This window comes from Alligator mississippiensis, chromosome 10, assembly GCF_030867095.1.
Source record: "Alligator mississippiensis isolate rAllMis1 chromosome 10, rAllMis1, whole genome shotgun sequence".
NCBI lineage: Eukaryota > Metazoa > Chordata > Crocodylia > Alligatoridae > Alligator > Alligator mississippiensis.
The window spans coordinates 3,456,505-3,484,162 of record NC_081833.1 but is presented as its reverse complement, the minus strand read 5'-3'; the positions used below and the strand labels follow the sequence as shown (position 1 = coordinate 3,484,162).

Here is a 27,658-nt window from a genome sequence, read left to right as displayed (position 1 = left end):
TACAGCGGCTGCTCCAATTCTGGAGAGGCCTTGGGGCTGGGGTGCCAGCTCCGGCTGCCCATTGTCGGACATGAAAGGCTTGGATCCAACTAAAGGACAGGGCTAGGGCTCATGGGGTGCCCAAGAGGCCCCTCTGTCCCCGAGGAAGCGAGCATGGCAGCCTGGGCAGAGCAGAGCAGAGCGTGACCCCAGCGTTCCCAGCACAGCCTCCGCGCCTGCCACCCGCGAGCTTTGGGGATGCACTGTCCACAAGACTTGGCTGTCCATACCCGTCAGGCTCCGAATCATTCCTCTTTTCTTCCGAGCATGCTACAGCCTTGCAGAGACCCGCTCAGACCCCCGCTCCGGCCAACATCTCCCCACATACTGATCAGTGCTCTGGTGTTGTCTCTGCTCTCACCTGCTCCCTGCGCCCTTGCCCAGCCCAGCTCCCATGTCCTCGTCCCAGCACACAAGTTCCTGTTTCACTGGAGCTCGCAGCGGCTGTGGGGGGCTCCGGTCCCTCCAGCCCCCCTCAGGGCCCAATTCTGCAGCCCTCCTCCAAGCCAACACCCCTGGAGACAATGAAGTTCCCAGGCCAGACGCTGTCTGCAGCTCAGGCCCTTGTTCGCCTCTCCGCAGGGCTGCCTGCCTGACCCTCCAGAAAGCCTCCCCTCCGTCTCCTGCGGGAAGAGTGCTGAGATGGAGCCGTGCTCTCATGCATCCCTGGCAGCTCCTTGGCGAAACTTCCCGAGCCCACTAGGTCTCTTTCAGCCTCTTCGGCGTGCCTCGAGACCTGTCACACAGCATTGCTGCTCAAAGTCAGCACGGGCCTCGATGTGCCAGCTGGCATTAGCATGACAGCCGCAGCCCTGCTCCCACATCGCTGCCCTAGCAGGTGGAGGCGCGTGGAGCTTTTCTGGGCTGTGTTTGCAGCCCCGCAGGGCCAGGGCCAGGGCCCCCTACTCATCAAGGCCCAAGCAAGCTGCTCTCTCCAGACTTGGGGAACCGCAGTCCGTGTCCTGCCCCGTATCCAGACCCAGCCGCCAACAGCAACAGGTGACCAGCACCCCTTGCTCAGCAAGGTCACCGCAGAGGGACAGCAGACCCTGCTGCTGCAGCCTCGGGCCGGCACAGCCCTGCCCACTTTCCCTGCCCATGGCAAGGAGAAGGGGCTGCTTTTGGCTCACATATGAAGTAGCCTCCAGATGCTCCTTACCCTGCCACGCAGGGGACAAAGGCTGGTAGATGAACTTCCCTTGCCTGGCCCTACAAGCTCTCCTGTGCATGGCACCCAGGTCCCCCCAGCACAGCGGGGCTCTCGGGATAGCGGCGGGGGGCCCCTGACTTCAAAGGAAGTTCGTCTCCACTGTGGAGCAGCTCTGGTGTTGGCCACGGGTGTCGAGACACAAACCGCACACGGGCCCACGACGCCTGCCCCTCCTGGACACTGCTCGGGGCCCCGCTGGCACGAGATGCGGCTGTGCCTGCCCATGCCCGCGCAGCCACGGAGCCGCCCCGCAGAGACAATCCCACAGCCCCGGCACCCAGCACCCCTTTCCCCCGCCTGGCTACTAACACACAGCTTTCCTCCAACCCAGGTCAGCACCCCCTGGATTTGCCCAGCGCCATAAAGAGACTGGCCCTCACCAAAACTGAAGTCATAGAGAGGCTTAAATCAAATCATCCCTGACAACAATGACATTAATTATGCTTTTAACACATTTTACGGCTTTTTTTCCCCTCACTTCACGCCACATCTGTGTGAACAATATCAAAGAGATTTACGAGTTTCTTTCGTAATTACAGACATGTAGCCCGCTCACTTATCAAAATACTTGCTGAGCAATCAGCCCGCGTCGCATTCTCTGCCAGGGATTTGTGTTGACAGCAGCCATTCAAAACAAAAATGTTGAATCAGGACTTGTGCGTTGCTACTAAAGTAGCCTACAAAGAATTTGCCTGTCAAGAAATATATATATATATATAAAATTACAGGAGCGAAAGCCTGCAGTGAGGTGTTTGTGTGTGTACGCGTGTGTGAGCGCCGGGCTCTGGAAACAGATCTGACATTTGGTTCTTGTATTGCAGGATAAAATTTAATGAGGACAAAAATATGTCTCCCTAATTCCCCTAAGAAATCATTAAAACATTTTGTTATTCCTAAATGTCTGGAAAATGAATTAGTGCCCCTGTAGGAGCCCTCCTGCACATCTTCAGCAGTTAGAAGCTCTTCATCCTCAGACTTGTTGACAGCGCGGCTGGCTCCTCGCTATGCTGGTACCGGGAGACGCTCCATCCTGTCAGTTGTGGCATCGGGGAGGGTTAGAGCAAAGCGAATGATGGGAGAAGCGGGACTGTCTATTAACGAGATGGCGTTCAATTAAAAGAAGGGGGGGCAATGTCTTCTGCGCTCCCCATGGGCAGCAGAGACAGCGTGGGGCCAGCGGGCCAGGCGCACGGGAGGGCGGGTCCACGGTCCGGGGCAGCCCTGGGCTGGGGCATCGGGCGCGTCACAGCTAAGACTGGGGGTGCCGGTGGACCCCAAATGCTGGAGCCACGAGCTGGTCTGAGCCTTACTGACCCAGGCCCAGACTGGCCCACTCCTGCCAGGTCAGCTGGCAGGTCAGCAATAGGACTGGGATCCGAACTGGGCTCCCAAATCCCAGCCCAGCCCCTGGCGGGGTGTCAGAGAACCGGGCTGGCAGCCGAGCCGCCCCGGGGCAGCCTTAGCAAGAGTACAACAAACAAAGATGGCTCGCTTGCAGATCAGACGCACCCAGCTATGTGCCAAGCGCATCCACGAGGCTCCTACCCTGCTGCGCGTACAGCACGACGCGGACCTGTGCTGGGAAGTGCTGCTGTAGCACCGGGGCCGGGAGCTTATCCTGCCCTCAGGACAAGCTGCTCTTGGGGTGTGTAAACCTGGAGGTCAGCAGTGGCTCTCACACGCACGGCCAGGGGCAGGCAGTGCGAGGGTGCGGGTGCGGGGCATGTACCCATGCATATTTAAAAAAAAAATAGACATCAGACCTAAACGGCCGCGAATGGAGCTCAGTCGGTTTAGCTAACTCACCGTCGGGAAGGCAACTGGGGATAGCCGCAGTGTTATTACAAGGCTCGAGCAAATGTATTCCTTTTCTAATGTCAGGATGCATTTGCCTCATGCGCTGAAACACGGCTATGGCAAAAGCAGTTTCCACTTGTCTATTCGGCTGGTATTTCCAGAGTTACATGCTCAAGCGAGTCCCCACCACCCAGGCCGCCAGGCAGGGAGAATAAACACTGGCGACAGCAGCGCCGTGGCCCAAAGGCATTGCAATGCAACCAGCACCCGACAACCCGAGATGGACACCAGGGACGACAGAGGGAGGGAGGCGCCGCGCATGGGGCTACGCTGACGCCGCAATGCCTGCTAGCGATGGCACCGTGGGAGCTTCTGGGCCTGTCTATGTCACGAGCCGCTGCACAGCCCCTCGTGCGAGGGCGGCACGTGCTGGCAGATGGGGCTTGCTGTTGGCACGGACATGTCACCCCTTCCAGTGACAGGCCAAGGTGACAACAGCCGTGCACGCTGTGGTTTGGTTAGCACCGCTCGGGGGGGATCTTTGCCTACCCGGTGCTGACACAGCTTTGCTGCAGACGCTTTGCAGCGTGGGCCGACCTCTGTCAGATGGCCTGACGCCTGCTCTCCCCATTCATTATTCAGCTAAGCAGCCAGAGCCTGCCTTACCTGGTGCTGCAATTAATTGCTTGTAAACGCTCAGGAAAGCCGTCTCAGCCTCCTTGCTTCTTTTACTGAGTGCAACCACCTGAGGGGAAATAAAAACACGAGGTGAGGAAGCAGGAAATCGGGGGCTTCATGACGAGAGCTCATTTGGGGCCCGGCTGCTCTGCAGGGGGAGGCCTGGAGCAGCGCGTTGCATGTGCCAGCTGCAGCGAGGGGACTCCAGACTGGCATCAGAGTCGCCGACATCAGGCTGAGCTACAAGGAGCAAATAATCCCCACCGGACTACTCCACGCTTTGTACCACGGCTGGCTCTGCACCTCCAGCCCCTCCACCGCAGCCATCCCCACCCTGCCACCCGGGAACAGGGCTGTGGCATGTGCCCCTTGGCTGTACTGCTCGGTACCGCTTCTCATCACAAGTTATGATGTTGGTGGGTGCTTTTCCCTGGCTCTGGGAATTATTTTTCGTAGAGGTCGTCACCGACCTTGCCCTCACAACAGAGAAGTGCAGTCTGAGCCCCTGCGGGGCACCCAAGGAAGCTTTTCCCATCACGGCTCCAATGGCAGGAGGGAGAAGGGAGCGGGGAGGAAACGGCACCCCAAGTGAAAGAAGACATGACTGGCGAAGCCGGCGTGGAGGCCAGTAAGAGCCTGGCTACGGGCAGCATTTTGCTTCTGCAGTCCGCGCAGTTATACAGAAGCCTAAGGTAGTCTGAGGCCGTACGACGGACATTTTCCTCTTTCTCAAGCCGTCTGGGTCAAATCAGTCGCAGACCCAATATAACGTCCTGTTTGCATTTCTCCACTTTGTGGTTTTGTTATCGCACGTCATCTCCTAACGCCTCGCGTTGAATCCCCAAAGATGCAGCTGGATTCACACACGCAGACACTCCAACCAGCATCCGGCGCGTCTAGCTGACCGGTGCTGAAAAAGCAGCGATGGCGTATTTACTGCTTGAGGGCCACAGCGGATATTTCTAGTGGAGATCCTTACGCGCACGGTATAAAAGCCCTGGGATAAGGCCTAATTACTAGAATGAATAATAATGCTGCCGTGTATGTGTGCAGCAGCTTCCTCCAAAGTGCCCAAACAATGAACTAAATCGTCGGCATCCCTGCAATACAGATGAGGCCAGTAGGGAACACGGAGAGGCCCCGGCACTCAAGAGATCGGGCATCAAGCCCTGGTTTGGCTACCCGCTTCCAGGGTGGCCAACGCAAATACTGCATCACCTAGCACATGTCCAACAAGTCACAGCCGATTGCTGTGCTGTCCCACTCCCCGCCCCGCGTGATCAGTGCCCGCTGGCCGTGCGTGCTCCATGGTGCCAGGCGGCTCTGAACCCGCTCGGGAACGCACACCTATTCTGTACAAGACACCGAGACATTGGCCAGGGACAGGTCACAGCCAGCGACTGTTTGGCAGCAAAGGTGGAGCCTGTCTGCCTTTTAACCCAATGGCCTCAAGATCCACTTGCCCAGACAGCATGAGACCCATGTTACTGGCAACCCCCACGCCAAGGAGGGTTGACGCCACATCGCATACTTCCAAACAGAGCGCCCTGATGAACGAGCCATGGGGGAGGCTGGGTTCGGGCCACCTGGAGTGCTACAAGGCAGCAGAGAGGGGATGGGGATGGGGCGGGAACGGCAGAAGAGCCAAACCAGAAAGAGCCTGTCTCTGCGCTTGACTGAGGGCACCGTCGTAGAAAGAAGGATGCCCTGGGAGCCGGCCCCGTGCTCGCCAAGCAGCTCCCGTGCAGGCTGGGACTCTGCTGTGACAGCAGACAGGATTTACCTGGCCGCAGCCCTGTCACCTGTTCTCCCGAAACTCTTCTGCACCCCCTAGACGGGCACGGGGCTGGGCAGTGCCAGCAGGGTCTCGAGGAGGGCGGGAGCTGTGGCATTAAGCAAAGTAACTGTGATGTGCCGGGCGCTGCTGCTCATCCGGCCTCCTTTGCCTTTGGCTAAATTCCTACCACCATTGTCATGTCAGGCCACCATAAATCATTGATGCTTTCTGAGTAAATGAAAATTATAATTTAATGCTGGAGCTTAAATAAGGAATAAGAATTCCTCCTTGTGTCTCAAAGGCCGTTGGCTGGGCTGGGCCCGGCTCGCACCCAGGCAGCCTCAGCTGCGGCCCCTCTGCCGGTGACGGTGGGGTGGGGGGCCGGCCGGCCAGGCCCTGCTCCCCCTCCGGCGGGTCTCCCCAACCCGAAGGGCCTCCCATGAGGCTGCCATGGCCAGGAGCGTGCACCCCTCGGGGGCTGCAGAGGTAACGAGGCTCTGGCATGCCGCAGCGCTAATCACAGGACAACATATTAATCCTGCCACAACAGCCCATCCAACATTCATGAGCATGAATCATTCAGTCCCGTTAATTTTTCAGCATTCGCCTCTCGATCCCGGTGGCGTCCCCCTCCCGCCCCGCCTGGCGACAGAGCCCTTTGTTCCCCGCCTCGCTGTGCTCCCTGCGCCCGCGGCTCGGGGGGTGTCAGGCAGGGACGATTCCCCGACCGTCATCCATCGCCTTCCTGCACTCGGACAGGGTGGGGGGGACGGCTGAGCGCTGGGCCATGTGGCCGATACCTCTTTCCAAAGAGCCTCTCTGTGTGACCGTCCCTCTGAGCAAGTGGATGCATCACCGGTGACACTCGCCCAGTCTTGGGCCAGACTGGTCCCTCTGGGCGGCACCGAGACCCAGGGCACGAAGCTGGCCCTAGTGCTGTTTGGGTGCTCAGCGATTCGCCCATGAGACTTAGCAGGGGGCTCCGTCCCCACGCCTCCCATAGACAGCAGTACCGGTACGTAACCCCATGCCCTCCGGGGGCGTCGAGGAAGGTGGGCAACCCGACTGCATGCTGTCTGGGGGCAAAGCATAAATCCAGCCCAGAACCGAAGGGGAGGAGCAAACTCCAAAGCAGGGAGGACAATGCCCAGGTGCACAATGCATCGCCCAGGTGCACCCCCACAGTCCGTGCGCGCTAACGAACCAGGGAATCGAGAGCGGCCGCCTCTCGCCCGGTCTCCATGGCTGATGCCCCGCATGGACTCGGGCCAGCCGCTCCGAGCTACGGCTCCGCACGAACGCTGGAGCCGAGTGGCTTCGGGTCCGCAGAGCTGTGCCAGGCTCAGAGGCTTTGCAAAGCCCTTGGACCAGCCTGCACAACCGTAAAAGAAATTCAATTTATTCCAGGAGAAGGAGAGGATAAAGCACACCCCTCCCCCCCGCTGTATTAATTTCTATCTGGGTGGGGGAGGGAACCCTTCTCTCCTGAATCTCCTCCTGAAGCCAGGCTGGTTTCAACGGCGGAGGGGAAAAACAATCTGGACAGACTTTGCAACAAAAGCAGAGCTGGAAATAAGACAATGAGCAATTTGTTCATGTCAAGGCTTGATTCTCGCCCCGCTGCATCTGAGACCGCGTGTCCCGCTCTGAGCGCCATGCCACACTTGAAGCTGAAACCCAACCGGCCAGCGTTTCGGCCTGGCAGCGGTGCCATTAGCAACGGTGCGATCATCGATTATGCCAGTCGCCAGCTCCGGGCTGGATCATTATGGCAGGAAGTCCTAGCGCCCGGCCCCAGCACCGCGCCGTGCCGTGGAGGAGAGAGGGTGCTTTGCTCCTGCTCTGTTTTCTCCTCCATCTCCCCTGCTGGAAAAGCTTCCAAGCCTCCACACAAGACTGAATTTAAATTGCTTGTCATTCAAAACAAAAGCAAACCACTCATTTGTAATTCACCAGCCACCTGAGCAAACTGCCTTCTCCCTCCAAGCGCACAGGCACTGGAGCACAAAGATCATTTTTCTATTGTTAAAATTGTATAAGCCGTGACTTTTTTTAGCATCTAATACACAAACCCACTTTCTCATTCTAGTGCTTCCAGCAGGAAAGAAAATTTGGGGGCTTTCTTCAACGTTTCGCAAATAAATTTGGCTTCGGGGCGTTTAAAAAAACAAAACCACCAAACCACAGAGCGGCAGAGGCCAGGAACACAAGCGGAAAGCAATCAGTGCCGCGTGTGCGCTTTACCGGGATGGAAAAGTTACGCTCCGGGATGGGCATTAACTGTGGACAGCTGATGTCAGATGTCCTGATGGAAGAGAGGCCCTGATCTAGCAGGAGGAGGTGCTGCAACGCTCCCGCGCTGGGAGGTAATTTCCCCGAGGTGGAGCGGCTGGGCAACCAGGCCTTTTCCATTTCTAACCTCAACGATGCAGGGAACGCAGACCGGCTCAGGACTTGCTGCTCCGCTGCCCATGCTTTATCAGCCAAGAACGAGAGAGGCAGGTGGCTGCACCTTTGGGACGAGCACCTGCCAGCAGAAAAGGGGCACGGCAGCTCCAGGTCGATGTTGCCATGATTAGCCGCCCAAGTACATAGTAAGGGTCCAAAGAAGTCAATAGAAAAACCAACAGGCAGTGGACTGGGCCCCACTTGGGCCGTGCACCTTTGGAAATCAGGTGGTTTGTTCTCGTGCCCTAAGAGCGTGAAACCGGGATGTTAAGGCCCACGGCAGTCTCACAAAACCGTCACCTTGCCTCTGCACCCAACAGCCATCGCAGGCCAAGCCTACATTAGTTCTTGACTAGCATCGGATAAAGGGACTTCTCCATCTATCAGAAAAACCTAGAAAACCTCATCCCTGATGGGATTTGGACAAGAAGGCTTGGCTCCCAAAGCAGTAATTCCAGCACGGGGATTAAACAAGATGCTCCAAAAAGCTGTCACTAGCAATAGCTCAGACATACTCTTGGAGGACCTCTAGCCACCGGGGAGCAAGACCATCGCAATTTGCTGCTAATTAACATGTTCAGGCTGCGCGGCACAAGTTCCTTGCACGAGATGCTCGAGAGGTCACTTCTCAGCACTGCTTCAGCATTGAGTGAGCGATGGCAGCCAGCCCAGCGCTGGAGATGCACTGCTCCGAGCCGCGTTCGCGTGGCCACGTTCCTGGCGGCAACGGGGAAGGACTACCGCTGCGCGCCAGGGCCGGCTATCTGTCTGTGAAGCTGGCTGTGTTGCAAAGCCAGCCTGCCTTCAGCGCCTTCACAGTCCTCAGGCTAGAAAAGGGGATACGGGAAACAAGGCATCACAGCAGGCATCGCGCGGAGGGTTACCGAACCGTCCGGACAGAACGGCGTTTCAGCGCTGCTTTAGACCGAGGGGTCTTTTGCACAGGATTAAAAGCTGTTTTAATCAACGGTTTATCTGTTGTGAAAGAGTTTTACGGTCCAACTCGTAACCCAGTCCAATGACCGGCTGCTGCTTATAACCCTGCATAATATCATCGACTGAGGTGCTTACAACCGCGCAGAACACATAATGTTCATATGCGGAACATGCCTGCAACATCTTCTCAGCGTGCATTCACTGGTTATGAATGATTTATAACCTGTTCTTCGTTGGAGCTGGGGAAAATGATTGGTTTTATTTGGGGGCTTGTTGGCCAAACCAAACAAATTGGGGGGCAATTGTTTTCAGTCAACCAAATGTCTTAGCCTGAAATTAAGCAGTTGTTTCCTTTCTTTCCTTCTCTTTTAGCACTTTTTAAAAAATAATAGGCAAATTCGGAAATAACTGCATTTTGAAAGCAGGGAGAACAAAACGTTTCATTTGGAAACTGCTGAGATGAAATGTTTTGACAGTTTCCAACAAAAAAAAAAATCAAAATTCCTCTTTTTTTTTTAAATCATTCACCAAATGCAGCACCAGTTTGTTCATGGCTTTGTTTGATGTGAAATATTAGTTTTCGGGGATGGGGGAGGGGGAATCGTTTCGCCTGAAAGGTTTCGTTCAACTCTACTCTCAGTCAAAAGGGTGCCCAACATTTCCTCAGCCACGCGCAGTCTGGACCAGTGATCGCCGGTGGGGGGGCTTTGGTGTGGGTGGCTGAACTCCAAACCCAAACTCCCGCTGTGTTTCCTTGGGCCCTGGGGGGTGGGAAGGTTTTACCCACAGGAGCTAACACCATCCTGGTTAAGTGCAGCGTGACAGGCACACGCGGACTCCCCAATCCAGCTACCTGCTCAGTCGTATTTTAAGCCACCCGTTTGCTCTGCTCTTTCAGAGCCCTAGTAAACTTCAGGAAATGTCAGCTAAAAAAAAAAAATTAAATGACCTTTACCAGATGGGGATAATCCACCTAAATATCAACCACCAATGGACTTTTTAGCAGGAGAATAAAATCTTTCTGGAGTCACTTGGAGCACATTATTCCCTTATGCAGACAGGCCACCTGAAAATATGTCCCCAGGAACGGTTCATGACACGAGGCTGTGCAGCAAACACACACGTGATCTTCGTCCAGACTGCGATGAAGAGCTGAGGCCTAAAGATTACTTTTGATATGAGGACTTCCACATAAGCTATGATTCTGGATCTGAGCCCTAGAGCAGCGTACTGCACTGCTGGGACAAGGGTGAAGACCACAGGTAAGGTCAAGAGGCTGCCAAGCAGGGCAGCCCATGGGGCATGCCTGTGTCCATACACAAAGGCTGGTGGCACATGCAGATACCACCGGCTCCCTCCCCCAAATGGCCAGGCACTCACTCACCACTGGGATGACTGGGGTGGCCTTTGGCAAGTGTCTGGACTGAAGCTCAAAGCTGCACCCCTGCAAGAAAATGCTTCACCAGCACTGCAGCTGGGCCCCCGCAGCCCGCCCAGGAGCTACAGCTGCCGGGAACGCTGCTCCAGCCTCACACCGCGCAGTTCAACGATTGCAGCGGCTGCGTCTTGCTTTGCAGACCCTCGGACACTGCACATCACTAACATGCAGGCCACACCAGGCCAGCGGGTCTCACGGCAGTGATGGCAGCAGGCCTGTGCCCGCTTCCACTAGTGGCAGCACGTCTCTTCAGCCACGGGGGGACCACCAGCACCTCACAACCTTCCTCCCCGCTCCCCTCCACGAGTCCCGTGGCCTGGGCCCAGGGCGTCTGGAAGAACGGCACCGGCTCTAGGATGTAGATGGCGGTCGGCAGGTAACTCCCCTCCTCTGAAGCAATGGCATTTCCTCTCCGAAGGGTAATGCTCATCTCTGCTGGAGACAAAGCTTTCTCTGGGGCTGAGCTGAGAGGTGGAACGTGCTCTCCCCAGACCTGAGAGCCACCGAAAACCTTGCTGCCACCTGCTCCGAGGGCTTCTTCTAGACCTCTCTTCCAGAGTGGCGGCATTTCCAACCCCAGAGCCGACCCAGCAAAACTCTCTGGTGCATGCACAGATCTGCCCCGGGGGAGAGGAGACGCAGAACCCGCCTCGCGAGCCAGATGTCAGCATGTCCCTTCATGCCTGCCTGGAAGTGCTCGGTCCTCACAACGAGGAGGATAAATAACAGCCAAAATCAGAGTGGGAGCAAAGCTGGTGACCCGTCTCTCTCTCTCTCCGAACTCCTCGTTCCATTTAAACCAACGCTTCAAGGAATTAGCTGCTGAACTCAGACCCCTTTCAGCTGCCGGCTCCAGAGGGGTCAGGTGCTGCAGGAGCTGACGCAGGAGAGAAGAGGGGACGTGAGGCAGGGGCTGCCCCATCCCACGACGGTAGAAGTGGGATCCTGATCCATCTGGCCCCTAACACAGGTCCCAGTGTGTTGGTACCCATCACTCCAGGGCTGCCCACAGGGTAGGCACGGTCTGCCCAAAGGGCAGAGCACTTCCAGGCCTCCTTCATGCCTCCCGGTACCTGCATCAGGCCTCAGGTGAGACAGCCCTGCAGTGTCTGCCCTGCTCGGTCCCTTCGGGACGGCGAGCCACCTGCTGAATTCATCTCTCGGTCACTTTATTTCTAGAGACTCCCGACCTCCCCCCGGCCCAGCCGCCCTGGAGGAGGGGGACAAGAGCAGGGGGGGCAGCAGGGATTGCAATCATGCAAAAGGACTCAATTCCGGCTTTTTTTCCCCATCGCTCCTAAACTTTGCCACTTCAGGACTGACCCAGAGCCCACCAGTCTCCCCACTGACTTTGCTGGAGTTGAGCTCAGACCCAGAGGGAGATTCCCAACGCAGCAAGGGATGAAATGGCACAAATCCATGGTAAGCCCCAAATACTGAGCCCAGCTGCAGGTCCGACCCCATCCCACCCGGGGCTCAACACAGGCTTTGCCAGCAACAGGGACAGGGACAGGCCCAGGGTGTAATTCTCTGAGCCTCTCCGCTGCCAGCCTCTTCTCCCATCAGGACTAACACTCCTAATGGGGGCAAGAAGAGGCTTGCCTGAAGACCCCACCTGTCCGTCCGGCTGCACCTACAACACCCCTGTCTGACAGCATTGTTCGGGTCCCGTGGCTGCTTGTCGGCCATGCCGGAGAACAGCACGCTGACACGAGGAGCACGCATGGGGAGGACACAAGCAAAGGAGCCTGGAGCCACAGAGGTTGTGTGACGGCCTGACACAGCTCTGCCAGGCCCACGGTTTCCACTTCAGTCGGCAGGAGGAAACATTACACTTCCCGGGATGCGGTGTGACGGGCTGGAGGTTGGTATTTTACCCATGTTCTAAAAAAAAACCAGATGCGAAATGTCACCGTGCAACAGAAACAGAGCAGCCGGGGACTAATCGTCCAAGCCTGACTAATCAACCACCCTTCCTTTTCAAGGTGCCCCTGGGGCAGTGGTCTTCATGAGGCTGACCACGTGTCCAAGGCTGCGTCCTCACACGGGTCAGAGGCACCAGCTGACCCTCACGGCAGCCGGAGTTCCCATGAGAGGACCGTTAGGCGCTCGTTAATCTGCACCAGTGAGGCAGCTGGCTTTCGAGCCAGGCTCCCCGTGGGCAGCTCGGCACCGAGTCTAATGGCAGGACGGGGCTGGTTCTTCTCCAGGTGAAAGGCAGCAAGAGCCTTTGCCTGGGGTGCCCTGCTGTACGCCCCTGCCCCTCTGCTGATTCATTAGCGACCTCCCTCCTTAGCGCAGGGCTGAAACCAGCCAGCTACCTTGGGATCACTTTGCTGTGTGCACAGTGGATCTCGGCATACAGACTGTCTGTACGAAAAGGCTGGTTAACCGCTCCTTGGGGAGCTGCTCTCTTCTCAAGGGGCAGCTGAGCTCAAAGGTGTGGTTTGGCCAAGCAGCATGTCTCAAAGTGCAGAAGTAATGCAAGTAAGTACTTGCATTCGAAGCAAGCAAACAAATGCAGGGGCCTTGACCTGTATGTTAACAATCATTTGAAGGGCACCAGAGACCAGCTCCTATTCTACTTACTGGGCATCTAAGCACGCTCCTATTTCTCCCTGCGCAAGCCTCTGAAACACTGTGAATGAACCGTGCCTTTGTCCTAGCCTTGAATCACAGCAAGGTGCGAGGAGAAGACCACCCACCCACCTTTTGCCTTGATGGCTTTTCATGGACTCAAGCAGGGCCCAGTGGGATCAGAGGCCAGCGCCCAAGTCCCACGGAGAGGTCTAGCCGGTGGCAGGATCTGGCTGTCTATGCTAGCTATCCCCAAAATGCTGCAGCACAGCATGAGGGGCAAAAGAGGGGAGAGAAACCAACTGGAGAGCTCAATAAGCCTCACCAGCGAGTCTTCCTAGTTTGCAGAGCGAGACGCGGAGTGAAGCAGGGAAGAGGGCATTCATCGCCCGCAGAAGAGCTGGGGGCACACGCAACCCCGTGCCTCCAAAACGAGAGGCAGGATCACTGGCAGATGGGCACCCCTGTACCAGGACAGAGCGCCCACCTCCAGCCCCAGCACAAGGCAGCAGCATACGGGATACCTGGAGTATTTGCTGGGCCCCAAGGGTCAATTCCAGCCCCCGGGAGACTGCTCCAAAATGAGCGAGCGGATTACAACGGGAAACTCTCGGTCCCACACCTAACCCGAGAGCTGGGAGTGAGCCCGTGCCTGCCTGGGTCGAGCCTGGGCACACTGCTGCCGCCTGGACACATTTAGCTGAGAGGCAAACTCCCAGCCCCTCCACCCGGCAGCTCCCAGGCAGCCTCTCCAAGAGGCGGCTTTCCCCACCCTCCTGATTGCAATCAGTAACAGGCGAGGAGCTGAAATGCCTCCTGCCAGCCACGAGATCACAGCGATGACCATTTGAGATGATAAACCTTCAATTAACTGCTGTTCTCCCTCGCCCCTGCAAACGCCTTCGATGAGCTGAGGCATGGCGCGCACTCAGCCTCCATATTATATATCGATGTATCATTAATTTCTTTTTTGTTTCCTTCTCCAGCGTACGCTGATTCAAGGTGAGAAAACGCAACTGTGCTGGAACAACTCCGATTGATGAATTACATTTATGTGCTGGGTCTTTTTCATGGCTGGTGACTTTCCAGCAAAGCAATTATCACTGTAGAATGCATAATAGCCTAATTAATTACTATTGTCAGGCTGGCCTCTGTGCCATGATTATACCTTATGAAGCCAACTTTTTAAACATTTGGAAGCAGAAATATTATTATAATTGACTGGCAAAAATGGGTAAACTCTCCTACCTCTGTTGATATCCTTCCCAGTATCAAGGCTTTGTTAGGCACGAAGGGAAACATATGACGGTCTCAGTGTTTCATCTCAAAGGAAGAAGAATTTGAATTGCGTCAGGTTGACTTTATTATTATAAATAGGAGAGCAACGGTAGGACGAGATTTCTGGTCCTTCACTCTAAATGCTCAGCACAGCAAACACATGGGGATTTTCCATGGGAAGAGCTGTCAAATGAGAATACAACCAGTGAGACCTCCTGCTGCTACAGCCACTCTAAACATTTCCTTCCCTTTTAGAATTTGTGCCCATTAATTTGCTTCTACTTTATTCAGAGATTCACAGCTGGCAGGGGCTGGAAGGGACCTGGCAGATCATCGGGTCCAGCCCCTGCTCTAGGCAGGAAGACACCTGGGGTCAAGTGACCCCAGTGAAGTGACTGGCCGGTCTCCACGTTATAATGCATAAAGAAGGCAAGAAAAGAAAAGAAGAAAAAGAAAAAGAAAAGGAAAGAGAAAGGCATGGCGTCCTGCCTGTTTTTCTTCTTCACTTTCTTGGGCATATCAAATGTGGTGTCATTCATTACGATTTTATTTAAAATTATATCATTAGATCATCATTGCTAAAGTTAGATCACTGCATTTAAAACAGTAGCAAGCACATGCATTTCAGACGCAGCACGTCAATCTGAACGGAGCCACCTCCTGGCAAACAGCAATAGACAGCATTGTTTGTCTGACGGTTGGCTCAATAAAGGCATCTTGACTCCCCCATTTTCAAGATCACGTGGGCCGGGACGTTCCTTGTGTACGGTGAACGTTTCAGACCTCGAACGACTCCATCTATTTGCTTTTTCAGTTAACTAGCAGGCCTGGTCTTTCGACCGGGTCTCGGGTGCCCGAGCTGGATAGGAGCACAAAACAAGCAAGCAAGCACACACGAAGAAAACCCAAGGCTTTTTAAATGCTTTGGGCAATCATCACCACCCTTCCCTGATTAAGCAGGTATTTGAAATAGGATGTCCTGTTCTCAAGTTCTCCACTTGTCTGGTGTCCTTCCTGGAAACGGCTGCATGGAAAAGGCCTGAATTTCTGCCACCGACAAGAGTGCGGGGACCGTTACAGAGGAATTACTGTGAAACGGGCATGATCAGAGGCTGGGAAAAAGGACTCCAGGAGGGTTGGCTGCCAGATAGTAATTTGTTTTCAGCCACAATGAAACTGATAATGAAATCAGCAGGAACTCAGCCCCCAAAGCTGCAGAGGCCTGTTGTCTGCTGAAATAAAGCAGCCTCGAGGGTGGGGGGGTGGAAATCCATCTGAATGATAGAGCAAGAGCCCCAGGCGCTAAATTGGGTGGATTTTGCCAGCCAGAAGGACACGCAAATAGCAGTTTGTGCCTGTATGGCCTCCTTCAAGCAGGGATCTCAAAGGGCCTTGCAAAGCTAACGAGAGTCCTCTGCCTCCATCGTAAGCGAGGCACGAGGCGGCCAGGGAAAAAGCTCTCAGGCAGGAGTGGGGGAGAAACGGATGGTCTCTGCATGGCCATACCGCGCTGCACCGAAGGAAGGATTAAGGTGGCATGCACTAAGAGTGGCGGATACACACGGGAGCAAACGCGTGCGCCCGGGGCACGATGCAGGCACCCTCTCATTGCAGGGGACCGGGACAGCCCACAGACCGTACCCCGAGCTGTGAAACTGGGTCAAAAGGCCAGAGCAAACTGAGTCACCCACCCTGCGCCCGTTTCTCATGTGCAGAGCGGCGCTCCAGTCTTCGTGCCTCGCAAGGAGATCAAACCCAGCGAGGTGCTCGGACCTCTGCGAGGAGGAGCTGGCGGGGATGGCGAGGGGCATTCTCCCGGCAGCCGGGTAGCTCACAGCTCAGCTTCTCCCAGCTTCACCAAATGGGGGCTTGCCCTGCCCACAGCAAGGGACGGCTGGTTTCCACACAGGTCCCCGTGATCACCTGGGCCAGGGCAAAGACCACCAGCAGAAGAACTGAAGGGGAGAACAATGCAGGCGCCGGCCAAGAGCGCAATGCCAGTGTTTCTAGGGCCTGGAGAAGCCATCCAGCCCAGGACAGACCCCGAAACGGCAATGTCCGGCCCAGAAGGAATAACTGTGGTTTGATGGAGCTGGGCATCCTAACCCGGGGTGCAGATGGAGACGAGAAACAAAGACAGATGCAGACTGAGCAAAGGCGACAGGACACCAGGGAGACGGGATGAAGCACCTGGGATCTGGAAAAAGGAGAGCAGTGAAGGCAGATACAAGACTGCGCCCGCTTGGCTCTGCGCACAGAAGTTCGCACACGGGGAGGAGGGCCAGAGCCGCCGGGGAAGGTTGGGTACACCGCGAAGCTGCAGCGCCGCACTGCCCTGGAGCCGTGAGAGGTGCCAGGAGGTGCTGAAAGCTCAGGCGGGTTTCCTAGATGAGAAAATACTGATGGAAAACAGACCAAGCCAGTGGACGGGAAGCTGAACGGGTGAGTTTGTGGCAAGTAGCAAGAGCGGCAGCAGGGAGCGCAGACCCCACGGGGAATTCTTCCAGCTCCGCCTGCCTGGAAATGCAAGCAGGGCCAGCGAGGAGGCCCCCCCTGTTCTGGGCTGCAAGGCAGAGGGGGCTCAGCAATGGCAGGATGCTGCTCTGCTGGCACAGGCCCTCAGTGGCTCTCGAGGCAGGAGGAGCACGGACGGACCTTTGCTGCTTCCCAGCAGACGGGCTGCAGAGGAGCCTGTCTGGCAGCTGGGGGAAGACAGGCAGGATCGCACCGAACGAAGGGCGGAGGGTCCTGACTCTGGGCAAGCCCCTTGCCCTGTCCGACTGTGGCTATCAACACTTCCCTGCTACCCAGAGCCCAGCAAGGGCTTATTGGACAGCTCACGACGCTCTGCCCGCCCCAGGACGGTGGTCCCAGGCTGCATGCAGGATATAGCCCAAAGACCTGGGGAGTCATTGGGCCTGCCAACAGAGAGGAGAGGGTGGACAGGACAGAGCGTGCTGATCTGGAGCTGCCAACAGGCCACCTCTTTCCAGTTAGCGCTAATGACTGCACGTTATTCCAGTCCTCACACAAGCATCCGATTCTCCCTTGGGAGTGAAGACAGAGCAGAGCTCCTCACCTATCAGCCAGCATCAATGTAGTGATGTGAGACGAAACGCTGCAATGCAAGTTAAATCAATCCAGAACACGCCGAGGGTACGGCCGGAGCCGCTGCCGTTCCCCGTGGCACTCTGCAGGCCAGCTCAGCCACGCGTGGAGGTGGCAAGGGGCAGAAGCATCCCTACGTATTTCCCACCTAACGTCCTGGCTTTGCAATCCGGGGCATTCAAGAGCTTGCAAGCGTGGAGATGCTGAAGCCACACTAAGAAGCCACCGCATTTAACTGTTGTTAAATATGTTAGATATTACCCCCGGTATATATGAGTTATCATTCTTCCCACCGCCGCTCACACAGGAGTCCATTTCTCTGAAGGCAGAAAGCTTACAACATTTTCACAAGGCCAAAAAGCAATTCATGTCAAAAAGATCAATAACATAAAAATAAAGCATGAGAATTCTAGTTAAAGGGAATGTCATATAAATATGTTGTTCACGTTCATGATTCTGAGATTAAAAAAAATGAATCAATAGAGTTCTTTAGATGATGTTATTTCTAATGAGAAATATACCAAGACCACTGCAAATAACTGCTTAACTGAGGAAAAAAAATGCATTAATAATTTACTTTATAAAGCATATGATACTGAATGAAAGAAAATAGCTGCTGGTTCTTAATTTTGTTGTAATACTTCCTGACAAGCTCAATGAAGCTTTGGCAAAGTTCCTGATAGGAGAGTCAGAGGATGTTAATCTCATTAGAATTTCTTTCCGAGGAGTTTCCCCCCGACACACTAACGCCAGGCTGGTCCGGGTCACCGGACGGGATCTGCGAACAGCAGCCAGGAGGTGAGCCGACGTGCAGGTCCCGCACGCGCGGCTAGAAAGAGCAAAATCCTGGCTCTGTCGTGCCTCCTTTTAGCACATGCAACACACATCTTGGTTTTTAAAAGCCAACTGCTCACAACCTGCGTGCGTTATATGCAAGAAATATGGCAAGAGCAGTTTCTGCTGCTTACTGGGCAAAAGTGAGAGTTAAATCTGCAAGCGAGAAGGAGGAGCAGAATCCGCCCCGCGGCTGCTGCTCCTTGATGACCGCGAGGAAAGATCTTTTTTATTTCGTGCTCTTTCAAAAACAGGGTAGGGGTTTTACACTGGAGCATGAACTACACAGCCAAGGATGGTATCTGGGGCAGGCAGCCACCAGGAGCAGCCAGTGCAACAGGAACCGGAAAACAGGTAAACCCCAGCAAGGCACCGGACCCGGGGGACGCTCCAAACCGGGGGTGTGCACGGCAGCCTGCGCGTGGCACAGACAGCCCATGACCACAGGCTGCTCACAGGGCTCATGCTCACCTGCACAGTGCAGAGCTGTCACTACCCCCAGCCCAGAGGCTAGGGCTCGGATCCCAAAAGGGATCTGGGCAAGTAATGCCCTAACAGCGGGCGCCCAGCCGCCAGAGCGGAGCTGGCCCCGAGGGAGTTGTTCAGGATGCTCTGCAAGCCTGGGGCAGCGTCAGCAACGCAACCTGGGGCTCCCGGCGGACACGTAGCCAGCAACGCTCCCTCTCACGCTGCACCCTCCCACCCCGCAGCGCCTGGCCGCTCAGGGCCCGTGGGCCCACATATCCGATTACAAGCTGGGCAGCCCTTGAACAAGCCCCTCGTGACTGTGATCTGCTCTTCCGGCCTTTGGTGGCAGAGCCCATGCCCGGGAGCGCCCAGCCTAGCACGCACATCCCGATGTGCCGGCAGTCATTTCCAAAGCCCGGTCATACACCACAGGAAGATCCTGCCTTAGATTAATGCCTCCTTTGAGCTAATGGATTACACGTCCCCATGCGAGGTTATCATGCCACCTTCCCAAGGTCTCACGCACGTACCGCAGGGCTTTAAATGAAACAAGGGCTTTGGGGAACGACGGGGAACAAGGGCTCTTACAGCAGGTGGGCCTGGCTCTCACTGCCCGCTCCGGTAAGCCGACGTATCTGTGGGCACTCTGGATGTCTGCAGTGCAACTGGCCCCCAGGCAGGCCCAGCTGAGCTCCAGGGGCTGGGGCCATATTCTTCCAGGAGCCGAGCTAGCTCGTTTCCAGTCCGCCGTGGTGCAGACAAAGCCGGGAAGAGCAAGCTAAGATGCCGCCTTGCATGCCCACCAGCCACATCCAACTTGCCCCACGCTGTTCTGTAGCTTGAACGTTTCTGCCGGTCACACGGGTTCTTTGCATCGCGAGAGCACCCCCAGTCGCACGCTCGCTAGGCTTGCTGACCCTTGTTCGGAGGCACACCGCCAGTTCAGCTCTGGAGACATCTCGAAGTTCTGCTGTTCACCCCGTCTCCTCCCAGGGTCACCTCTAGTTGCAGGGGCCGCATTTTCATGTGTGGCTGTCAGCACGTCATCTAGTGGCTGCACTGTAGAGAGGAAACTTTTCCGGGATTTTAGTCTCGTGGGAGCTGCAACGTGGCCATGAATCATGGCATGGCAGGAGCATTCACACTGCAGCCCCTGTCAGAGTCCTTGAATCTGCAGACCCCGCTACCCCTCTCCCCTCAGTCAGACCTATATGCAAAGCAACACCTGGGCTGTGGTGACACTGCTATGCCAGTGAGAATAGGTACATTTTGGGGGGCCCAAGCCCCAAGCTGAGCCTAGCCCTGGGAGTGCTGGGGGTGCTGGCACTCCCAGGAGCAACCCCAGTTACTCAAGCAAGCACCAGGAGTCAAGTGATAACATCCCTGAAGAAGCCAACCCGTTGGGCAGAAAGTCTCTAGATCCAGAAACTTCTCGCTCCTTGTCTGCAAACTGCCCAGTGAATCGGGAACTGTGTAAATACTGTAATGAGCTAAAATTAATATGAAAAGCCATTCGACATTACTCAACAGCTTTAATGGCTGTGACCCTTACCGGGCATCGCCTCAACAGGGGACGTCAGCTGGAAAGCAACACGCTCCCCGGTAACGTCCACACTTTTTACAGCGCTCGTAAATTAGAACGATGCTGCTCCAAAGGTCAGCAAATCCAGACGGCAGCACAGCAACAGGCACGCGGGCCCCGATCCTGCAGCCAGAGCCTTCACGGAGACCGAGGGCCTGCCTGATGCCAAGGCTGGGGTAAGGAGGCTGAAGACTGGTTATTTCAAAGCCCTTCTGGATTAATGCAACTCTTATCGACCTGGATTCCTTGCGCAGCAATCCAGGCCTCGCTCCTGGGGCACGCGGATGCCTCATGATAACGCAGAGCAGTTCACAACGACCCCGCGAGGTAGGGAAGGGGTCGTTGGCGGGAGGGGACCTCAGGCACAGAGACGTGCCCCAAATCGCTCAGGAAGCCGGTGGCCAGTCCTGAGCCCCACGCCAGCACCCTCCCCGCAGATGTCTTCCCTTTGGCGCCTGGGTCGACAGTAACCAACAGCCTCTATTTACGGCAGAGGAAGAGAGGGGATATTTCAAGATCGTCCTGCCGCTCTCGCTCATGTAAATATTTTTTTTTACTGACAGCCCAGTTTTGATTTTTTAAATTTATATTTTTGAGTGCATTTACTGCCAGTTGGCAGCTGTAAACCAGCCTGTATTGATGTATCATCGGGAATGAAAGGCTCCGGAGCGAGGCGTGCGAGGCTGTAAGGAGCGGATTGATTTTACATGGTCAGCGTGGGAAAGGGTCACTGCAGAGGGTTGATTCCTTTCTAACTCTCTAAAATGCTTTAGCCTTTGAGGGCTGGGCGGGGGAGCGGGGGGACAGGCTCCGACCGACCGACCGGCGAAACGGGGAAGAGGGATAGGGGCCAGTGGCGGGATGGAAGGAGCACTGGTAAAAGCTGCCATGGAGAGAGCATGTGGGTGGGGGGTTTTGCTGGAGGCCAGTTGCTCATTAGAACAGCTGGTGGGAAACGATCCACGAGGACAAACCATCTCCTCTCTCCACAGCCAGATCCCTGCATCTTCTCCGCTCGCTGCCCACAAGCCCCTGCACGCAGCGGTGCCTACCTCTGGCCGCGGGGAGCTCTGGAGGGCTCACCTGACTCGGCCGTGAAACGGCACAACCCCGTGCGGTCCCCGTGGGCGGGTGGGAGAGGAGCAGCGAGCCCCAAGTGCAGGAGCGTAGCAGGAGTAGTGGGAACATGCCACCAAGTTGGGCTCTGCAGTGAACGGGGCAAAGCATGGGGGCGTTGAGGGCTGGGGCTGGGTCTGTCATAGCCTTTGCAGCAGGAAGGGTCTGTCTGACGGGATGCTGGATGCATCTCCGGCTCGCCGAACCCCAGACGGAGCCTCAGCAGCGATCAGGGCAGGGGGCAGACGCAGCCCAGCCCGCCCCGGCAACACAAGACAGAAAGGGCTCGTTACCCACTGGAACGCCGGATCCATCCTTCCTTCGTCTCCAGCGGCACAGGGCTCCCAAACTTTAGGTACAATGGGATCGTCTTTGACTAGCTTTGAAGAAGGATGACAGTGTCCTGCTAGGAGAGGGAGCACCTGATCTCCATTCTCTGTATTGCTCCTTATTTCGGGTCTTCTTTCCTTGCCTCCTCTCTGAACTGGGCAGTCCCAGCCTTGCGGGTTGTGGAGAAAGCTCCCCAGGCCTCCTGCCCTCCTCATCCCCCTTCCAGTTCAGCCGGATTCTTCCCCAGGTACCTCAAGAGACAGGGAGCATCTGGGTTTCCAGTGTCCATTTCTGACTGCAAAAAGGCAGGGCACTGTTGGAAAAGCCCAGGGCTAGAGAAGGGTTTTCATGTACAAGCAAATTACTTTTCCATAAGTGACTCGAATCCCACTTGCACTAACATAGAAAAATTGCTTTTTTTTAAAGGCAGCATTAAGAGCCAAGAGATAAAAAGGCACAGCTACAGGAATTTGAAGCCCAGGCCTCGCGCCCAAATGCGAACCGGCCTTTCATTTTGTCCATTAATAGAAGTGACAACTGGGGATCAGGCTCTAACCTACGACGGAGGCACCCGCATGCAGGCGGGGAAGGAAAGCTGGCTGCACCACATTGCTGAGTCTATCGCCTGCGCTGCAAGGACCCACACAAAACTGCCCCTTCGCCGACGGAGCAAGCTCCATCTGAAAACTAGCCAGGTTGTCGGCCCCGCTCCTCCAGCTGTCCCAGAGCCTCCCTCCTCGGAGGGTTAGAAACCTCTCCGTTTCCAGCCTAAATTTAATCCTGGGTAATTTATACCCATTTACTGTGGTGCCAACATTGTCCATTAACTTAAACAGCTCTTCTGCCCCCCCGGCGTCCTCCCACCCCAGTATAATGCCTGCCACATTCCCCCTTGGCTTTGTTCCACGAGCTGAACGAGACACGCTCTTCCAGCCTCCTCTGGGCAGACAGGCCTGCGACACCCCCGCAAACTTTTCCCAACACTTGTTCCAGATTGAATTCATCCTACATGAACGTCGGAGCCCAGAGATGGGCACAGGATTTCAGACAAGGTCTCCACAGTGCCTTATCCAATGGCGGGAAGGGTTCTTCATCTCTCCAGAAACAGCTTCCCTGATACCACCTCCTATGAGCGTGCATCACACCGGCATCCCGCGATGAGGAACAGCCTCAAGTGCGTCTCTTCCTTTGTCGTTTCCGACTGGCGAGCTCCCGACGGACAGTTTGTAATGGACTTTCTTCTCACAAACCCCCAAGCACATGAGCCGGCGCTCGGTACCGCTGCACTTCATCTCATTTCCACTCCTCCGGTCCTGTAGGTCGGCCACTTCTTCCTGTAAGATATTCCAAACCTCCTCCGCATCGACAGTGCCTCCCAATTGTTGGTCAGCATCAAATTCATTCTCATCCTCTCGCTTCTTGTGCCAAGGTCATTCACGTGATTATCAAACGAGGCTGATCTCAAGACCAATCCTTGAGGGGCTCCAGCTGTAACCTCCCTCCAGCTTCACACGTCCCCTTTCAACTCATTGCCATGTCCCCTACAGCGACTTCTTATCCACTTGAAACTTCTTGCACTAAGCCCCATTTTCTCCAGCTTAACTAATGATTTCCCAGGTGGCACTGTATTAAATGCTTTACTGAAGTCCAGGGAGATTAGATCTCCTGCATTTTCTTTGTCTAGAAAATCAGTTATCTCCTCAAAGAAAGATATCAGGTTAGCCTGGCACAATCAACCTTTGGGAAACCTCTGGTGCATTTTATCCCATTTTCTATTTACCTGCATGTCCTTAATTATCCTTTCTTGCAAAGTTTGTTCTAAAGCTATGCACGCTATCGAGGTCAGACTGACAGGTCTGTGTTCTTCCACATCACTTCTTCCCTTCCTCGCAGTACTAGTGGTCTCAGATCAGGCCTCTAGTGCAGGTGTTCAAATCAGACAGCAGCCTCTACAGGCTTAATAGGCACAGTTGTCACCCCCCAAAAACACAGGGGTCAAGCTTGATCCTGTGGGATGTGAGGCCAGTGGTATGCACTGAACACCAGGTAATGCCTTCCCAGTCACTCTCGCAGGAGCCTTCCCAGACTCTGGAGGCCGTGAGCCGCAGAACCTGGCATCCCGCAGAAAGATGCTGCAGCAGAAGTGACGAGGGGTGCAGACTGCTGGTGTTAGCTACTGGAGAGGCCTCGTTTGTGCACTGCAGTCGTTGGGAATGGGGGAACGGCACAGTGGAAAGAGATAATGCCCCTATGAGATGCAGCAGCCTCCGTGAGCCGGGTAGGGACCCTGCCCTGAAAGGGTGGAGCAGTGCTCCTGCGTAGCAGCATGCAGGTGGGAAGGCCTTGGTCACCCTGCCAGACATGCTCCTTTGCACCAGCTTCCTCCTCTAGTGCAGAGCAGCTGTCACCCATCCCCTGGAAGGTAAGTCGTAGCCCCACTGTCACAGTCACCTACTGCCCTCACTCCAGACAGACTAACTGGTGCTCATGGAGACATGGGTGCGAGACCTGATCGCCCAAGTGCACGCTCGGTGTCTGACTGGCATGTAACTTGTCCTCCAGGAGATCTGTCTGACATGGGCTCATTGCCTGACACATTTTTATCACTGTTCAATGCCCCAAAGCAACACAGCCTACGCAGAGAGTCCCCAGAGGCAAAAGGAACCAGGACCTAAAGCCACAGGTGAAAGATGTCTGGCGTTAGCCGTCTGAAGCCCTCAGACTTGCTCCATATGTTGCACGTGTGTCTTTGCAAGACCCCTGGGTTGCCCGTTCTGTGGAGCACAGGTCCGTGTTGCTCCATGCTCACCGAAACATTCACTTAAGGAGGCTCCAGAAGTTGCTCTGTTGCAAGCTCCCTCCCTCCTCTGACTCTTCTCTGGCTGTCCATTTGGTCCCGAGCAGGATGCACATCTGGACCCTACTTGGCGTCCCCCTCAAAGGCAAAGGGAAGTCACTTGTAAGCTTAGTGAGAAAGGAGGGCTGAATGCTTGCTGCTGCTTTTCACCTCCACAATAAGGAAGCAATGGCTTTCACGGGCTTGGCTGTATCCAAATGACAGGCTCCCTCGTCCCCAGGCTTCCCCACGGCTTTCACTGGGGTGTCACGGGTGTGTCAAAAGGAGGACCTGGTCCTTTCTATTTCCCATCCAAACAACAGTTGCTGCACTTGCACAGTCATTTAGAAGCATTACTTTTACAGCATCCGGAGGGGGCCTTTGGACCCCAAAACACAAGAGCCACTGGATGTCAAACAGGGAACCGTTCAGCAGGAGAGAGCCCCTATTATATCTGCCTTTGGTGTTGGTGTGACTGTGACTGGAACACCCTTCGGGCTGGCATGCCCACTTCAAAAAGGATGTTGAAAAACTGAAGAGGGTCGAGAGACAAAGAATAAGGAATTGCAATGTGTGCTCTGTAGTGAGAGTCTGCAGGCCCTCCAGGTAGGTAAGGCACCCACAAGAAGGATACGGGGTGATGTGCTCACTGCCTGCAAATACCTCCCTACAGGAATCTGATCTCGTGAGACTCTTCAGTCAAGCAGATGAAGACCTAACACAATCCCGCGGCTGGAAGCTAAAACTAGGCACATGCAGATTTGAAATGAGGCACGGATTTTGAATGCTGAGGGTGACCCATCGTTGCAACAACTTACCAAGGGTTGGGATGAATTCCCCATCGCTGGAAGTTTTTAATTAAGATGGCAGGTTTTGCTACTAGTCCTGCTGAATTTGAGCTTGAGGTGGGAATGAATACAGGGGAGTCTTTGGGTCTGTGGTAGGAAGGCTTTACGTTGAGCAGTCACAGTGGGCCCGTGTGACCTTAAAAGCTATGAACCGATGAAAGACAGGTTGTGACTGGGGCACTGGGGAAAAGCACGCGACACACACTTGCTCTCCCCCTTGCCTGTGCACTCCCGGCAGAAACCTGGGATTCATTTTTATAGTTCTTGCTAAACCATCCTTTTATTTTAAACAAGATCTCAGATCGAGCCAATGTTCCTGGGAGAAAGCAGAGCTCGCTGTTCCCCACCACGCGGACACTCGAGTGTGCAAAAGCACTGGAAAGTTTCACCTCCAATTTAGCATAACAAAACTTTTAATTTAGATGTTTTCATCTATCTATCGGAGTAAAAAAAATAAGTTTAAAATAATGACTGTAATAAATGAAGGTAATTAATTGTAGTTTGTTCCTTTACTGTCTAGTCAGCTTAATTTTACCTTTTCATCTAATAATGAGAAAATAATTTTTGTGCTCTGAGGGTTAATGATATGTAACTGCAAGAGCTGCTAATTGCATGTTGCAAACTATTCATCAAAATCCCCATCTGCGCTACTTGATTATGTTTGCTAAATTATTGCTTTGAATTATCTTTCATAAAGCAACTTTTGTAATTAGCAGGGCTTTTGGTTTGCTCTTTTCTCTGTGCGCAAGGATATTCAAACTTTGTCCATTTCAAGCTGTTGCCATTAAGCTACCGTCACGGGCAGCTTTGTGTTATTCTGTGCCAGAGAAATAAACTGGCCTTTATCTAATCAGAATGAAAAACAAAAGCTGTTTTTATTCTCAGCGGGTACAATTTATTCCTTTCTTCATCACCCCGCAGCCCCCCTCCCCACGAAGCAAAAGAAATTACACAGAAAGGATACAGGAGCCTAAATGTATACCAGCTACTTACGGCAACCGCAAAAACACAGGTTAGTATTTCAAAATGATTTTTTCCCCTTTCCGTTTAGAAGAAAGAATAGAAGGGAACGTCTTGGCATTCATCACAAGGTTTTTATGGGCTACTTTCCGTGACTCAGATGAAGTAGCACTGTATTCTCCCTGGTAAATATTCATGCTTAGTGCAGGCTAAAGCCATTAAAAAAAAAACAACAAAAAACCAACGCAGCACCAGGCGTTCGAGCCGTGAGTGGCTGGACGGAGCTGGGGCATGATTAGAATGGCTGCACCATGGGGAGACTCTTCCTCTTCCTCCTCCTCCTCCTCCCTAGGGGAAGGGCTAACTCTTAATGTGCTGAAGCAAGCAGGAACAGCGGGGATGGAAATGGGCTATTGGGTTCCTGCTGACGTAGGCCTAGTGGTCAGGACTGGACTGGGTCCCTAACGATGCCGGCTGGCCCCCAAGTCAGGAGATGTCTTGACAACAGGACAGTTGTGTTGCACCAGGCTACTCTAGCTTTCATGAACAACCCCACCTAATCCACTGGATCGCCGGCTGGCAGGAAATAAAGGTCACTCCAGCAACGCCAACGGGCTAGAAGCTTAGCAGCGCACCTCCAGCGCAGCTCTGCGCAAGTCCAAGGCGCTGTGCGGACTGACACCACCCGACGGTGCCTGCTTCCAAATAAGAAGACTCCTTCCCACTTGCCCCGTCTTTCTTTTCACATAGTCCTGCCCTAGGGAAATGGAGGAGGAGACTGACATGGTTGCCTGGACTCGGCCACAAATCCCAGTGACTTGAGAAAGTGCTGATGGACCGGGTCCTGCGTTTGCAAAGAGAAGAGTCAGTGGAGCGCTGGACTGGATGCACAGCTAGACAGTGTTGCCCACGCAGATCCTCTCGCTCCCTTCTCGTCCTGTTTGCACAGGGGTGAGCCAGGGTCCAAGGCTGTACACCAGCTCCTCTCCCAGCCTTTTGCCCAAAGTTGAGTAAAGGCCTGCCGTTCCTCAGATGACACCCGCGCTGGCTGACTCCATGGTAATGCTACCACTGACTTCAGCAGGAGCAGGATCAAGGTGCCCAAAACCACTGCCCTCCTTTCCACGAGCAACACAACCCTTCGTGCTGCTTTAAGTGTGGGATGTCTCTCACTGCTACAGACCCCTGTGCTCAAGGGCTGGGAGTTTAAACACCTTCCCTGTCAGGGCTAATATTTAAAAATCCCCTTGGGGGGGAAAAATCAACAGCTTTCCTGGAGACACACGAGGTACTGAGAGAGAGCACCCACATAAGACATGGAGTCCGAGGGACTGGATCCTGAGCTTGTTTACACAGGTGGAAACCCAGAGCCACTCCCAGACTCCCCGAAGCACACAG

General features: G+C 54.7%; 1 protein-coding gene across 1 annotated transcript in view; it reads right to left on the bottom strand.

Moving 5' to 3' along the window:
• CUX2 (cut like homeobox 2) overlaps positions 1–27,658 on the bottom strand; it is a 185,654-nt gene that overhangs the window by 32,939 nt on the left and 125,057 nt on the right. Inside the window, 1 exon segment of the mRNA XM_059713373.1 lies at positions 3,713–3,791. Coding sequence (XP_059569356.1) covers positions 3,713–3,791 — 79 coding nt within the window.